This window comes from Mustelus asterias, unplaced genomic scaffold (assembly GCF_964213995.1).
Source record: "Mustelus asterias unplaced genomic scaffold, sMusAst1.hap1.1 HAP1_SCAFFOLD_684, whole genome shotgun sequence".
Lineage (NCBI taxonomy): Eukaryota > Metazoa > Chordata > Chondrichthyes > Carcharhiniformes > Triakidae > Mustelus > Mustelus asterias.
The window spans coordinates 200,523-218,159 of NW_027590633.1; the positions used below are offsets into that span (position 1 = coordinate 200,523).

At 49.3% G+C, this 17,637-nt stretch overlaps 1 protein-coding gene across 1 annotated transcript in view; it reads left to right on the forward strand.

Moving 5' to 3' along the window:
* LOC144487266 (V-type proton ATPase subunit B, kidney isoform-like) overlaps nucleotides 1–12,189 on the forward strand; it is a 73,264-nt gene extending 61,075 nt beyond the window's left edge. The window contains exons 8-10 of the mRNA XM_078205351.1: nucleotides 4,496–4,593; nucleotides 8,906–9,029; nucleotides 12,031–12,189. Coding sequence (XP_078061477.1) covers nucleotides 4,496–4,593; nucleotides 8,906–9,029; nucleotides 12,031–12,189 — 381 coding nt within the window. The remainder of the gene's footprint in view (nucleotides 1–4,495; nucleotides 4,594–8,905; nucleotides 9,030–12,030) is intronic.
* The last annotated feature ends 5,448 nt before the right edge of the window (nucleotides 12,190–17,637 follow it).

Here is a 17,637-nt window from a genome sequence, read left to right on the forward strand (position 1 = left end):
GACCTGAGAAAAAGCTTCCCACTGTTCACCCTATCTATCCCCTTCATAATCTTGTACACCTCTATTAGGTCTCCCCTCATTCTCCGTCTTTCCAGGGAGAACAACCCCAGTTTACCCAATCTCTCCTCATAGCAAAGACCCTCCATACCAGGCAACATCCTGGTAAACCCTCTCTGCACGCTCTCTAAAGCCTCCACGTCCTTCTGGTAGTGCGGCGACCAGAACTGGACGCAGTACTCCAAATGCGGCCGAACCAACGTTCTATACAGCTGCAACATCAGACTCCAGCTTTTATACTCTATACCCCATCCTATAAAGGCAAGCATACCATATGCCTTCTTCACCACCTTCTCCACCTGTGCTGCCACCTTCAAGGATTTGTGGACTTGCACACCTAGGTCCCTCTGTGTTTCTATACTCCTGATGGCTCTGCCATTTATTATATAACTCCCCCCGACATTAGTTCTTCCAAAATGCATCACTTTGCATTCATCTGGATTAAATTCCATCTGCCACCTCTCCGCCCAATTTTCCAGCCTATCTATATCCTGCTGTATTGCCCGACAATGTTGATCGCTATCCGCAAGTCCAGCCAACTTCGTGTCATCCGCAAACTTGCTGATAACACCAGTTACACCTTCTTCCAAATCATTTATATATATATCACAAATAGCAGAGGTCCCAGTACAGAGCCCTGCGGAACACCACTGGTCACAGACCTCCAGCCGGAAAAAGACCCTTCGACCGCTACCCTCTGTCTCCTATGGCCAAGCCAGTTCTCCACCCATCTAGCCACTTCTCCTTGTATCCCATGAGCCTTAACCTTCTTAACCAACCTGCCATGAGGGACTTTGTCAAATACTGAAATCCATATAGACGACATCCTTATAGACGACAAAGAACTGTACAGCACAGGAACAGGCCATCCGGCCCACGAAGCCTGCACCGACACACGACACCTTTCTGAACTAAAGACCTTTTGCCTCTACACGCTCTGTATCCCTCTATTCACTGCCTATTCATGTATCTGTCGAGATATCTCTTAAACGTTGCTATTGTATCTGCTTCTACCACCTCCTCTGGCAACGCATTCCAGGCACTTACCACCCTCTGTGTGAAAAAACTTGCATCTCACATCTCCTTTAACCTTCCCCCTTTTACTTTCAACTCTATGTCCCCCAGTAATTGACATTTCCAGCCTGGCAAAAAGACTCTGACTATCCATTCTATCCAAGCCTCTCATCATTTTGTAAACTTCTGCCAGGTCGTCCCTCAGTCCCTGATGTTCCAGTGAGAACAAACTAAGTTTGTCCAATCCCTCCTCATAGCCAATACCCTCCAAACCGGGCAACATCCTGGGGCGGCACGGTGGCACAGTGATTAGCATTGCTGCCTCACAGTGCCAGGGACCCGGGTTCGATTCCGGTCTTGGGTCACTGTCTGTGTGGAGTCTGCACATTCTCCCCGTGTCTGCGTGGGTTTCCTCCGGGTGCTCCGGTTTCCTCCCACAGTCCAAAAGACGTGCTGGTTAGGGTGCATTGGTCATGCTAAATTTTCCCTCAGTGTACCCGAACAGGCACCGGAGTGTGGTGACTAGGGGATTTTCACAGTAACTTCAATGCAGTGTTAATGTAAGCCTACTTGTGACACTAATAAATAAACTTTAAAACTTTCTAAAACTTTTCTGTACCTTCTCCAAAGTCTCCACATCCTTCTGGTGGTGTGGCGACCAGAACTGTACGCAATATTCCAGATGTGGCCTAACTAAAGTTCTATACAGCTGCAACATGACTTGCCAATTTTTATACGCTGCCCCGACTGATGAAAGCAAGGTGCCATATGCCTTCTTGACCACCTGATCCACTTGAGAGGAATTTGCGATCAGGTTATACAAAACAAAGTAAAGGTGAGTGCTGATGCAGGAAAATGAGAGAGTTCAGTGCTGGTCAGAAGGTCAGTGTGAAGAATCACTGAGGTGATAAGGAGAAGTGTGCGATTGGAGTTGTAAGAGGTTTGATGCATTCACATATCTGGTGAAGATTGGAGAGAAAGTCCGTCAGTATCATATCCATCATTTGCTTGAAAGAGGAAATCTGACAAGGAAGAATATGAGAAACCTCATGTATTCCAAATCCCTCCTCCAGCCCCGAGGCGAAGTGAGAAAGAAAGTGAAAGTTCTGACGACACTGTGCCTTTAAGAAATGTATTTAAGTCATGTTTCGATGCAGGAATTTTTTTAACAGTCTGTTCTAACACCGATGCCACAGTTTGGTCGGAAGAATAAAAGAGAAGCATGTTATCTAAATAGTGAGTGATTGCGGAGCTCTGAGATGCAGAGGGATCTGGGTGTCCTAGTGCATGAATGACAAAAGGCTGGTAAACAGGTACAGCAAGTAATGAGGAAAGCGAATAGAATGTTATTGTTTATTGTGAATATTATTGTTTATTGGATCACAGAGGTTGGGAGGTTATGCTTCAGTTGTACAGGGCATTGGTGAGACCACATCTGGAGTACTGTGTACGGTACTGGTCTCCTTATTTAAGGAAAGATGTGAATGTGTTGAGAGCAGTTCAGAGAAGGTTGAGCAGACTGACACCAGGAATGTTTTATGAGGGAAGGCTGGGCAGGCTGGGCTTGTGTCAAATGGAATTTAGAAGCGAAAGACGCAACTTGATTGAAACATCTGAGATGCTGAGGGGTATTGACAGGGTGGATGTGAGGAGGATGCTTCCTCTTGTCGGAGAATCTAGAACACGGAGTCAATGTTTAAAAATCAGGGGTCGCTGGTTTGGAAAGGAGATGAGGAGAGGGTGATGAGGAGAGGGTGATGAAGAGAGGGTGATGAAGAGAGGGTGATGAGGAGAGGGTGATGAGGAGAGGGTGATGAAGAGAGGGTGATGAAGAGAGGGTGATGAGGAGAGGGTGATGAGGAGAGGGTGATGAGGAGAGAGTGATGAGGAGAGGGTGATGAAGAGAGGGTGATGAAGAGAGGGTGATGAGGAGAGGGTGATGAGGAGAGGGTGATGAGGGGAGGGTGATGAGGAGAGGGTGATGAGGAGAGGGTGATGAGGAGAGGGTGATGAGGAGAGGGTGATGAGGAGGGGGTGATGAGGAGAGAGTGATGAGGAGAGGGTGATGAGGAGAGGGCGATGAGGAGAGGGCGATGAGGAGAGGGCGATGAGGAGAGGCCGATGAGGAGAGGGCGATGAGGAGAGGGTGATGAGGAAAGAGTGATGAGGAGAGGGTGATGAGGAGAGGGTGATGAGGAGAGGGCGATGAGGAGAGGGCGATGAGGAGAGGCCGATGAGGAGAGGGTGATGAGGAGAGGGCGATGAGGAGAGGGCGATGAGGAGAGGGCGATGAGGAGAGGGTGATGAGGAGAGGGTGATGAGGGGAGGGTGATGAGGAGAGGGTGATGAGGAGAGGGTGATGAGGGGAGGGTGATGAGGGGAGGGTGATGAGGAGAGGGTGATGAGGAGAGGGCGATGAGGAGAGGGTGATGAGGAGAGGGTGATGAGGGGAGGGTGATGAGGAGAGGGTGATGAGGAGAGGGTGATGAGGAGAGGGTGATGAGGAGAGGGTGATGAGGAGAGGGCGATGAGGAGAGGGTGATGAGGAGAGGGTGATGAGGAGAGGGTGATGAGGAGAGGGTGATGAGGAGAGGGTGATGAGGGGAGGGTGATGAGGAGAGGGTGATGAGGAGAGGGTGATGAGGAGAGGGTGATGAGGGGAGGGTGATGAGGAGAGGGTGATGAGGAGAGGGTGATGAGGAGAGGGTGATGAAGAGAGGGTGATGAGGAGAGGGTGATGAGGAGAGGGTGATGAGGAGAGGGTGATGAGGAGAGGGTGATGAGGGGAGGGTGATGAGGAGAGGGTGATGAGGAGAGGGTGATGAGGAGAGGGTGATGAGGAGAGGATGATGAGGAGAGGGTGATGAGGAGAGGGTGATGAGGAGAGGGTGATGAGGAGAGGGTGATGAGGAGAGGGTGATGAGGAGAGGGTGATGAGGGGAGGGTGATGAGGAGAGGGTGATGAGGAGAGGGTGATGAGGAGAGGGTGATGAGGAGAGGGTGATGAGGAGAGGGTGATGAGGAGAGGGTGATGAGGAGAGGATGATGAGGGGAGGGTGATGAGTTTTTAGCAACTCATTCTGAAGAAGTGCTGGAAGCAGAATCTTTGAGTATTGTTAAGGTGGATAGATACTTGACTAACAAGAGGTGAAAGGTTATCAGGAGTGGGTGGGATTTGAGGTTCTAATCAGGGCAGCCACGATTTTGTTAAATGGTGGAGCAGACTCGAAGGGCTGAATGGCCTTTTCCTTCTTGACACTCTCGCCGGGACTAACCCCATCACCTGGCATTGAGGCTAGGAGATGCTAATCACTGCATCAATCGGGGCTCCAGCTGGCATGTGTAATGCCACCTATCAGTACCCCGAGTGCCTTGGCGCCTGACCAGGGAGTGACTGGGTCTGCATTTCTCCCCCAACTCACAGGTCAACATGGAGACAGCTCGATTCTTCAAGTCTGACTTTGAGGAGAACGGCACCATGGATAATGTTTGTCTGTTCCTGAACCTCGCCAATGACCCAACGTAAGACTACAGCTTTGCTCAAATACATTTCACCCAGCATTGATTGCTCTCTTTTAGACCACAAAATCAAACACTTCGTTTTTCATAACCCCAGTGCCAGGAACAAACACTCCCAGGACAGGTACAGCACGGGGTCAGATACAGAGTAAAGCTCCCTCTGCACCGTCCCCCATCAAACACTCCCAGGACAGGTACAGCACGGGTCAGATACAGAGTAAAGCTCCCTCGACACTGTCCCCATCAAACACTTCCAGGACAGGTACAGCACGGGGTTAGATACAGAGTAAAGCTCCTTCTGCACCGTCCCCCATCAAACACTCCCAGGACAGGTACAGCACGGGGTTAGATACAGAGTAAAGCTCCCTCCACACTGTCCCCCATCAAACACTTCCAGGACAGGTACAGCACGGGGTTAGATACAGAGTAAAGCTCCCTCTACACTGTCCCCATCAAACACTCCCAGGGCAGGTACAGCACGGGTCAGATACAGAGTAAAGCTCCCTGTACACTGTCCCCATCAAACACTCCCAGGACAGGTACAGCACGGGGTTAGATACAGAGTAAAGCTCCCTCTACACTGTCCCCATCAAACACTCCCAGGACAGGTACAGCACGGGGTTAGATACAGAGTAAAGCTCCCTCTACACTGTCCCCATCAAACACTCCCAGGACAGCTACAGCACGGGAGTAGATACAGAGTAAAGCTCCCTCTACACTGTCCCCATCAAACACTCCCAGGACAGGTACAGCACGGGTCAGATACAGAGTAAAGCTCCCTGTACACTGTCCCCATCAAACACTCCCAGGACAGGTACAGCACGGGGTTAGATACAGAGTAAAGCTCCCTCTACACTGTCCCCATCAAACACTCCCAGGACAGGTACAGCACGGGGTTAGATACAGAGTAAAGCTCCCTCTACACTGTCCCCATCAAACACTCCCAGGACAGCTACAGCACGGGAGTAGATACAGAGTAAAGCTCCCTCTACACTGTCCCCATCAAACACTCCCAGGACAGGTACAGCACGGGTCAGATACAGAGTAAAGCTCCCTGTACACTGTCCCCATCAAACACTCCCAGGACAGGTACAGCACGGGGTTAGATACAGAGTAAAGCTCCCTCTACACTGTCCCCATCAAACACTCCCAGGACAGGTACAGCACGGGGTTAGATACAGAGTAAAGCTCCCTCTACACTGTCCCCATCAAACACTCCCAGGACAGGTACAGCACGGGAGTAGATACAGAGTAAAGCTCCCTCTACATTGTCCCCATCAAGCACAGTAAGAAGTTTAACAACACCAGGTTAAAGTCCAACAGGTTTATTTGGTAGCAAAAGCCACACAAGCTTTTGGAGCCTTAAGCTCCTTCTTCAGGTGAGTGGGAATTCTGTTCACAAACAGGGCATATAAAGACACAAACTCAATTTACAGAATAATGGTTGGAATGCGAATACTTACAACTAATCAAGTCTTTAAGGTACAAACAATATGGGTGGAGTGAGCATTAAGACAGGTTAAAGAGATGTGTTTACCCCAGTCCAACGCCGGCATCTCCCCATCAAACACTAACAGGACGGGTACAGCACGGGGTTAGATACAGAGGAAAGTCCCTCTACACTGTCCCCATCAAACACTCCCAGGACAGGGACAGCACGGGGTTAGATACAGAGTAAAGCTCCCTCTACACTGTCCCCATCAAACACTCCCGGGACAGGTACAGCACGGGGTTAAATACAGAATAAAGCTCCCTCTACACTGTCCCCCATCAAACACTCCCAGGACAGGGACAGCACGGGGTTAGATACAGAGTAAAGCTCCCTGTACACTGTCCCCATCAAACACTCCCAGGACAGGGACAGCACGGGGTTAGATACAGAGTAAAGCTCCCTGTACACTGTCCCCATCAAACACTCCCAGGACAGGTACAGCACGGGGTTAGATACAGAGTAAAGCTCCCTCTACACTGTCCCCCATCAAACACTCCCAGGACAGGTACAGCACGGGGTTAGATACAGAGTAAAGCTCCCTCTACACTGTCCGCATCAAACACTCCCAGGACAGGTACAGCACGGGGTTAGATACAGAGTAAAGCTCCCTCTACACTGTCCCCCATCAAACACTCCCAGGACAGGTACAGCACGGGGTTAGATACAGAGTAAAGCTCCCTCTACACTGTCCGCATCAAACACTCCCAGGACAGGGACAGCACGGGGTTAGATACAGAGTAAAGCTCCCTCTACACTGTCCCCATCAAACACTCCCAGGACAGGTACAGCACGGGGTTAGATACAGAGTAAAGCTCCCTCTACACTGTCCCCATCAAACACTCCCAGGACAGGTACAGCACAGGGTTAGATACAGAGTAAAGCTCCCTCTACACTGTCCCCATCAAACACTCCCAGGACAGGTACAGCACGGGGTTAGATACAGAGTAAAGCTCCCTCTACACTGTCCCCCATCAAACACTCCCAGGACAGGTACAGCACGGGGTTAGATACAGAGTAAAGTTCACTGTTGTGAACAGTATAGATACAAACATTTACAAATGTTTGTAATTTGCCAATTAAGATAAATAAATGCAAGATTTTTTTTCCAATTTCTCGCTGCAAGTATTGCAAATTTAACAACCGCAGTGAGAATCATAGAATCACACAGTACAGAAGAGGCCCTCCGGCCCATCGAGTCTGCACTGACACGTGAGAAACATCTGAACTTCCACCTAATCCCATTTACCAGCACTTGGCCCGTAGCCCTGAACGGTAGCCTTGAATCAATGAAGTCTCTTGTTGGATGGGAGTTGGAAAAGGTTTGAAGGATTTGTTGTAAATTAATTTTAATTCGAGCATGATAAGAATCAGGGTAGATTCACAGCCAGTCAGTCACTCTCTGGAGCAGGACACGGGGTGGTGTGTGAGGTGGAGGCTGAGGGGCAGTTTCCATCCCCAGACACTAGGGGACACCATTGGACACCTAGATGGTCCACTAGTGTCACCAAGTGGTGGAAGGCAGGGACTACAGAAAGATCCCCAGATGAACAAAGGAACAGGAGGAGGCCATTTGGCCCATCAAGCCTGTTGTGATATTTGATGAGATTATGAGACTCCAAAAAGCCATTGTTGATGAATATCCCTTGATGTTCAGTTTTCAGTTACAATTCCTCCGATACTGAAACAGTGTGTGTCCATCTGCAGTAAGTTCTGGACAATATTCGGACTTGGGCTGAAAAGTGATAATAACACTCGGACCCCACAATTGCCAGGCAATGATCAAGAGTCTAACCAAATCCACTTGACATGGGCAGCACAGTGGCAGCGTGGTTAGCTCTGCTGCCTCACAGCGCCAGGGACACGGGTTCAATTCCCGGCTTGGGTCACTGTCTGTGTGGAGTTTGTACATTCTCGCCGGTAGAAACGGAGGCCATTGAGCCCCACCGGGAGGTTGAGGACAAGGGTGGGTGCCTCTTGGGCAGTGCCAGCCTGGAACCTTGGCACTGCCAGCCCGGCACCATGGCAATGCCCACCGGGCACCTTAGCACTGCCCATCGTGGCGGCACTTGAAGGGGGCAGGGCCTGGATGGTGTTTTGATTATATTGTGGTTATTGGTGGCATGGTGGCACAGTGGTTAACACTGCTGCCTCACAGCGCCAGGGACCCATTTGCACATTCTCCCCGTGTCTGCGTGGGTTTCCTCCGAGTGCTCCAGTTTCCCCCCACAGTCCAAAGATGTGCAGGTTAGGTGGATTGGCCATGCTAAATTGCCCTTTAGTGTCAGGGGGTCAAGCTAGGGTAAATGCATGGGGGTATGGGGATAGGGCCTGGATGGGATTGTGGTCGGTGCAGATTTGATGGGCCAAATGGCCTCCTTCTGCACTGTAGGGATTCTATGATTCTATGACATTCTGTAGCATTACCTTCACTGAATCTCCCACCAAAAACATCCTGGCTGGGTATTCCTCTCACACCTAGAAAGGCAAGGACAGCAGATACATAAGAATGGTTCCCCTCCAAGTCACTCACCCCCCCACGCGCCCCCCCGCTCCCCCGCCACCCAGGAAATCATCTCTCTCTATCGACCCAATCAAATCCTTGAATCATCTCAATTAAATCAGCCTTTACCCTTCTCAAGTCAAGGGAATTCAAGCCAAGCGAATGATCCCACACCAAGCAATATATCCTTCCTAAAGAGAGGAAAGCTGAACGCAGTGCTGTGGGTGAGGTCTAACCACAGTCCTGTACATCTGGAACACAACTTCCTGCTCCTTGGATTCGAGCCCAATGTTAATTTGAACTTGCTGTGAACTCTCATGCAGCATCGAACGCATCATCACTCCACGCCTCGCCTTGACTGCAGCCGAATTCCTGGCATATCAATGTGAGAAACACGTGTTGGTTATCCTGACAGACATGAGTTCCTACGCTGAGGCCCTGCGAGAGGTGAGACACTGAGGCCCTCAGTGAGGTGAGAAACTGAGGCCCTCACGAGGTGAGAAACTGAGACCCTGCGAGAGGTGAGAAACTGAGGCCCTCAGTGAGGTGAGAAACTGAGGCCATGAGTGAGGTGAGAAACTGAGGCCCTCACGAGGTGAGAAACTGAGGCCCTCACGAGGTGAGAAACTGAGACCCTGTGAGAGGTGAGAAACTGAGGCCCTCAGTGAGGTGAGAAACTGAGGCCCTCACGAGGTGAGAAACTGAGACCCTGCGAGAGGTGAGAAACTGAGGCCCTCAGTGAGGTGAGAAACTGAGGCCATGAGTGAGGTGAGAAACTGAGGCCCTCACGAGGTGAGAAACTGAGGGCCTCACGAGGTGAGAAACTGAGACCCTGCGAGAGGTGAGAAACTGAGACCCTGAGTGAGGTGAGAAACAGGCCCTGCGAGAGGTGAGAAACTGAGACCCTGAGTGAGGTGAGAAACAGGCCCTGCGAGAGGTGAGAAACTGAGGCCATGAGTGAGGTGAGAAACTGAGACCCTGAGTGAGGTGAGAAACTGAGGCCCTGAGTGAGGTGAGAAACTGAGACCCTGAGTGAGGTGAGAAACTGAGGCCTTGAGTGAGGTGAAAAACTGAGACCCTGAGTGAGGTGAGAAACTGAGACCCTGAGTGCGGTGGGAAACTGAGACCCGAGTGAGGTGAGAAACTGAGGCCCTGAGTGAGGTGAGAAACTGAGGCCTGAACAAGGTGAGAAATCGGGGCCCTGAGTGAGGTGAGAAACTGAGGCCTGAACGAGGTGAGAAACTGAGGCCTTGAGTGAGGTGAAAAACTGAGACCCTGAGTGAGGTGAGAAACTGAGACCCTGAGTGAGGTGAGAAATTGAGACCCTGAGTGAGGTGAGAAACTGAGGCCCTCATGAGGTGAGAAACCACAGAAGCCACTTTAAATCGAGACACAGAAGGAAAGGTTCAGAGTTCAAAGGCGACGGCGACATGGAAAGAAAAACCAGGGAATAGTGGGTTAATAACCAAAAGCAGTTTAAAGTTGATCAGGAATCGGACTAACAATCTTATAGTGTTGTGAATTCAAGCATCCCCACAGCAAGTGGAGGAAATAAGTAGAATAAATTCCAGTGTCTGACTGAATGGAGTTATCGCAAAGTCATCACCCACTCTGGAGCCAATAACAAACAAACATTGACACCAAGACGAAGAAGGAAATATTAGGACAGCCAACAAAAGGAATAGGTTTCAGGCAGTGTCTTAAAGGAGGACAGAGGTTTCGGGAGAGAATTCCTCATCACAGGCAGCTAAAGACATGGCCGCCAATGATGCAGCAGTTAAAACAGCTTCCATCAGATGTCCGAGTTAAAGGATGATGAAGGGAGAGCATTCACCTGACCTTAATACACCTCAGTTTGATATTGTCACTGGACGAGTAATCCAGAGACCCAGGGTAATGCTCTGGGGAACTGGGTTCAAATCCCACCACAGCATATGGTGAAATTTGAATTCAATAAAAACCCAGAATTAAAAAGACTACTGACGACCATGAAACCATTGCCGATTGTCGGAAAAACCCATCTGGTTCACTAATGTCCTTTAGGGAAGGAAATCTGCCGTCCTTACCCGGTCTGGCCTACATGTGACTCCAGACCCACAGCAATGTGGTTGACCCTCAAATGCCCTCAGGGATGGACAATAAATGCTGACCCAGCCAGCGACGCCCACATCCCATGAAGGAATAAAAAAAAATTCTGAACACACTCACAAATGTACCATAAATGTACCATACCAAGAAGCATAAATCCTGGGAGGCCCTTTTCAAACTGATTTGATTTATTGTTGTCACATGTACTGGGATATAGTGACATTGCAATGGTAGGTGCAAACACATCTGGCGAACTGTGGCAGGTTTATATTTCTGATTCAAGTGAAAAAATTCCCATTTTTTGGGATCCAGGAAAAAATATTCAGATTTTGATGTGCAGAAGGGATAGGAGAGTTAGATGGGCTGAATGGATTGATGGGGTCAATAGGGTAAATAGGTCTGGTCCGCTAACTGTCCAGTTAGTGTTCGATGATTGTTATGAAATGGAACCAATGAAATTTGATGCGTTGTGCAGTCTAACACTATTTCTGGCTCCCCCATCTCCCCCTCCCCCATCTCCCCGTCACTCCACCCTCCCCTCCCCCTCTCCCATCTCCCCATCACTCGCCCCTCCCCTCCCCCTCCCCATCTCCCCATCACTCCCCCCCTCCCCTCTCCCTCTCCCATCTCCCCATCACTCCCCCCTCCCCTCCCCCTCACCCATCTCCCCATCACTCCCTCCTCCCCTCCCCATCTCCTCATCACTCCTCCCTCCCCTCCCCCTCCCCCATCTCCCCATCACTCCCCCCTCCCTTCCCCATCTCCTCATCACTCCCCCCTCCCCTCCCCCTCACCCATCTCCCCATCACTCCCTCCTCCCCTCCCCATCTCCTCATCACTCCTCCCTCCCCTCCCCCTCTCCCATCTCCCCATCACTCCCCCCTCCCCTCCCCCTCCCCCATCTCCCCATCACTCGCCCCTCCCCTCCCCCTCCCCATCTCCCCATCACTCCCCCCCTCCCCTCCCCCTCCCCCATCTCCCCATCACTCCCTCCTCCCCTCCCCATCTCCTCATCACTCCTCCCTCCCCTCCCCCTCCCCCATCTCCCCATCACTCCCCCCTCCCTTCCCCATCTCCTCATCACTCCTCCCTCCCCTCCCCCTCTCCCATCTCCCCATCACTCCCCCCTCCCTTCCCCATCTCCTCATCACTCCTCCCTCCCCTCCCCCTCTCCCATCTCCCCATCACTCCCGCCTCCCCTCCCCCTCTCCCCATCACTCCTCCCTCCCCTCCCCCTCTCCCATCTCCCCATCACTCCCCCTTCCCCTCCCCATCTCTTCATCACTCTCCCCTCCCCCTCTCCCATCTCCCCATCACTCCCCTCCCCTCTCCCCCCTCCCCTCCCCCCTCGCTTTCCCAGGTATCCGCAGCCCGTGAGGAGGTTCCTGGGAGACGGGGGTTTCCTGGCTACATGTACACGGACTTGGCCACAATCTACGAGCGAGCGGGGAGAGTGGAAGGACGGAACGGATCCATCACACAAATCCCCATCCTCACCATGCCTAATGACGGTCAGTGACCTCTACACAACCCTGCCACAATCCTGACCAAGAACCTTCCGGGCTGTTCAGAACCACTGCAGGAAAATACAAAAGGGAAGGCTGAGTTGCTTTAACCTTTGTCCTAATTCTAACCTAAGTTGTTTAGTTTAGTTTAGTTCCCTCTTCCAAATCATTAATATATAATGTGAACAGTTGGGGTTCTAGCACAGATCCCTGCGGAACCCCATTCATCACTGCCTGCCAATCAGAAAAAGATTATGCCCACTCTTTGCTTCCTATCTGCTAACCAGCTTTCTATCCATCTCAAGACATTTCCTGCAATCCCATGTGCTTTAACTATACATAGTAGTCTGTTATGTGAGACCTTGTCGAAAGCCTTCTGAAAGTCTAAATAAACCACATCCACTTGTTCTCCTCGGTCAACTCTACTAGTTACATCCTCAAAGAATTCCAATAGATTCGTCAAGCATGATTTCCCTCGTGTAAATCCATGCTGACTTTGTCTGATTATACCACTGCCTTCCAAATGCTGAGTTATGAAATCCTTGATAATGGACTCTAGCAACTCCCCCAGTACCGACGTTAGGCTCACTGGTCTGTAGTTCCCTGCTTTCTCCCTACCTCCCTTTTTGAATAAGCGGGCTTACCTTAGCTACCCTCCAATTTTGTAGGAACCAGTCCAGAGTCCAAAGAATTTTGGAAAATAACCACCAGTGGATCTACTATTTCCAGGGCCACTTCCTTAAATAATCTGGGATGAAGATTATCAGGACCTGGAGATTTATCCACCTTCAAACCCATCAATTTCCCCAAAACCATTTCTCTACTAATGCTGATTTCCTTCGGTTCCTCACTGAAACAAGTTTCTCTCAGCACTTCTGGTACATTATTCATGTCTTCCGTTGTGAAGACTGAAGCAAAGGACAAATTTTATTCCTCAGCTATTTCTTTATTCCCTGTTATGAATTCTCCCATTTCTGACTGTTAAGTCAGATCATTTTAGTCAGGTCTGACTGGGCCTACTTTCGTTTTTGTCAATCTTTTTCTATTTATTTCCTTACAGAAACTTTTACAGTCAGTTCCCAGCTTACTTTCATACTCTATTTTTCCCTTCTTAATCAATCTCTTCTGGAGAGACGAAGGATGAGAGGTGACCTGATAGAGGTTTACAAGATGTTGAGAGGTCTGGATAGGGTAGACTCTCAGAGGCTATTTCCAAGGGCTGAAATGGTTGCTACGAGAGGACACAGGTTTAAGGTGCTGGGGGGTAGGTACAGAGGAGATGTCAGGGGTAAGTTTTTCACTCAGAGGGTGGTGGGTGAGTGGAATCGGCTGACGTCGGTGGTGGTGGAGGCAAACTCGTTGGGGTCTTTTAAGAGACTTCTGGATGAGTACATGGGATTTAATGGGATTGAGGGCTATAGATAGGCCTAGAGGTAGGGATATGATCAGCGCAACTTGTGGGCCGAAGGGCCTGTTTGTGCTGTGGCTTTCTATGTTCTATGTTCTAATCCCTTTGTTCCTCCTTTGCTGAATTTTAAACTGCTCTCAATCCTCAGATTTTGGTGAGGCCACACCCGGATTGTATACAGTTTTCCTTACACAGGTGTCCTTATCTGAGGAAGGATGTTCTTGCTGTTGAGGGAGTGCAGTGAAGGTTTACCAGCTGATTCCTGGGATGGCAGAACTGTCATATGAGGAGAGATTAAGTTGGTTAGGATTATATTCACTGGAGTTTGAAAGAGAGGGGATCTCACTCTTAAATCTCATGGGATCCAGGGTGAGGTAGCTAATTGGATACAAAATTGGCTTGACGACAGAAGCCAGAAGGTGGTTGTAGAACATAGAACAGTACAGCACAGAACAGGCCCTTCGGCCCACGATGTTGTGCCGAGCTTTATCTGAAACCAAGATCAAGCTATCCCACTCCCTATCATCCTGGTGTGCTCCATGTGCCTATCCAATAACCGCTTAAATGTTCCTAAAGTGTCTGACTCCACTATCACTGCAGGCAGTCCATTCCACACCCCAACCACTCTCTGCGTAAAGAACCTACCTCTGATATCCTTCCTATATCTCCCACCATGAACCCTATAGTTATGCCCCCTTGTAATAGCTCCATCCACCCGAGGAAATAGTCTTTGAACGCTCACTCTATCTATCCCCTTCATCATTTTATAAACCTCTATTAAGTCTCCCCTCAGCCTCCTCCGCTCCAGAGAGAACAGCCCTAGCTCCCTCAACCTTTCCTCATAAGATCTACCCTCCAAACCAGGCAGCATCCTGGTAAATCTCCTCTGCACTCTTTCCAGTGCTTCCACATCCTTCTTATAGTGAGGTGACCAGAACTGCACACAATATGGTTTCTAGTTGGACCAAGGAGCGGCACAGGCTTGGAGGGCCGAAGGGCCTGTTTCCTGTGCTGTACTGTTCTTTGTTCTTTGTTCTTTATATTCCAAATGTGGTCTCACCAAGGTCCTGTACAGTTGCAGCATAACCCCATGGCTCTTAAACTCCAACCCCCTGTTAATAAAAGCTAACACACTGTAGGCCTTCTTCACAGCTCTATCCACTTGAGTGGCAACCTTTAGAGATCTGTGGATATCATAGAAATCATAGAATCATAGAAACCCTACAGTGCAGAAGGAGGCCATTCGGCCCATCGAGTCTGCACCGACCACAATCCCACCCAGGCCCTACCCCGACATATTTACCCGCTAATCCCTCTAACCTACACATTTTAGGAATCTATGGGGCAATTTCTTAACCTGGCCAATCAACCTAACCCGCACATCTTCGGACTCTCTGGAGTTTATCTTTGGACCACATCTTTGGATATGGAACCCAAGATCTCTCTGTTCCTCCACAGTCTTCAGAACCCTACCTTTGACCCTGTAATCCACATTTAAATTAGTCCTACCAAAATGAATCACCTCACATTTATCAGGGTTAAACTCCATTTGCCATTTTTCAGCCCAGCTTTGCATCCTATCTATGTCTCTTTGCAGCCTACAACAGCCCTCCACCTCATCCACTACTCCACCAATCTTGGTGTCATCAGCAAATTTACTGATCCACCCTTCAGCCCCCTCCTCTAAGTCATTAATAAAAATCACAAAGAGCAGAGGACCAAGCACTGATCTCTGCGGCACTCCGCTAGCAACCTGCCTCCAGTCCGAAAATTTTCCATCCACCACCACCCTCTGTCTTTGATCAGACAGCCAGTTACCTATCCAATCGGCCAACGTTCCCTCTATCCCACACCTCCTTACTTTCATCATAAGCCGACCATGGGGGACCTTATCAAACGCCTTACTAAAATCCATGTATATGACATCAACTGCCCTACCCTCATCAACACACTTAGTTACCTCCTCAAAAAATTCAATCAAATTTGTGATTTGTGATTTGTGAAAGTTGTTTTTCAAACTGGAGGCCTGTGAGCCGCGGTGTGTCTCAGGGATCAGCGCTGGGTCCACTGTTATTTGTCATTTATATTAATGATTTGGATGAGAATATAGGAGGCATAAGAACATAAGAACTAGGAGCTGGAGTAGGCCATCTGGCCCCTCGAGCCTGCTCCGCCATTCAATAAGATCATGGCTGATCTTTTTGTGGACTCAGCTCCACTTACCCGCCCGCTCACCATAACCCTTAATTCCTTTACTGTTCAAAAATTTATCTATCCTTGCCTTAAAAACATTCAATGAGGTAGCCTCAACTGCTTCACTGGGCAGGGAATTCCACAGATTCACAACCCTTTGTGTGAAGAAGTTCCTCCTCAACTCAGTCCTAAATCTGCTTCCCCTTATTTTGAGGCTATGCCCCGTAGTTCTAGTATGGCATGCTTATTAAGTTTGCAGATGACACCAAGATTGGTGGCATAGTGAACAGTGAAGAAGGTTATCTCCGATTGCAACGGGATCTTGATCAATTGGGCCAGTGGGCTGACGAATGGCAGATGGAGTTTAATTTAGATAAATGCGAGGTGATGCATTTTGGTAGATTGAACCACGGCAGGACTTACTCAGTTAATGGTAAGGCATTGGGGGGGAGTTACATAACAAAGCGATCGAGGGGTACGGGTTCATAGCTCCTTGAAAGTGGGGCTACAGGTGGACAGAGCGGTGAAGAAGGCATTCGGCATGCTTGGTTTCATTGGTCAGAACATTGGATACAGGAGTTGGGGCGTCTTGTTAAAGTTGTACAAGACATTGGTAAGGCCACACTTCAAATACTGTGTACAGTTCTAGTCACCCTATTATAGAAATGATATTATTAAACTAGTAAAAATGCAGAAAAGATTTACTAGGATGCTACCGGGACTTGATGGTTTGAGTTATAAGGAGGGGCTGGATAGACTGGGACTTTTTTTCTCTGGAGCGAAGGAGGCTGAGGGGTGATCTTGTAGAGGTCTATAAAATAATGAGGGGCACAGATCAGCTAGATAGTCAATATATTTTCCCAAAGGTAGGGGAGTCTAAAACCAGAGGGCATAGGTTTAAGGTGAGAGGGGAGAGATACAAAAGGGTCCAGAGGGGCAATTTTTTCATGCAGAGGGTGATGAGTATCTGGAACGAGCTGCCAGAGGTAGTAGTAGAGGCGGGTACAATTTTGTCCTTTAAAAAGCATTTAGACAGTTACATGGGTAAGATAGGTAGAAAGTGATATGGGCCATATGTGGGCAATTGGGACTAGCTTAGGGGTTTGAAAAAAAAGGGTGGCATGGACAAGTTGGGCCGAAGGGCCTGCTCCCATGCTGTAAACCTCTGTGACTCGATGACTCTATCTCATAGAAACTTATAAAATTCTAACAGGATTAGACAGGGTAAATTCAGAAAGAATGTTCCCAATGGTGGGGGAGTCCAGAACTAGGGGGTCATAGTTTGAGGATAAGGGGTAAACCTTTTAGGACTGGGGTGAGGAGAAATTTCTTCACCCAGAGGGTGGTGAATGTGTGAAATTCACTCCCACAGAATATAGTTGATGCCAAAACATTGTCTGATTTCAAGAAGAAATTAGATATAGCTCTTGGGGCTAAAGGGATCAAGGGTGGAAGACACCAGTGGGACGCCAGAGCTCCGGGAGAGTCAGGGGGCACAGGTGAGTGTAGTGGCCATCACTAAGGGGAAGTTCTGGGGAAACTGAAAGGTCTGAAGGTGGATAAATCACCTGGACCGGATGGACTACACCCCAGGGTTCTAAAAGAGATAGCTGAGGAAATTGTGGAGGCATTGGTGGTGATCTTTCAGGAATCACTGGAGGCAGGGAGGCTCCCAGAGGACTGGAAAGTAGCTAATGTAACACCGCTGTTTAAGAAGGGAGGGAGGCAGCAGACAGGAAATTATAGGCCGGTTATCCTGACTTCAGTCATTGGTAAGATTTTAGAGTCCATTATTAAAGATGAGATCACAGAGTACTAGGAAGTGCATGATAAAATAGGACTGAGTCAGCACGGCTTTGTC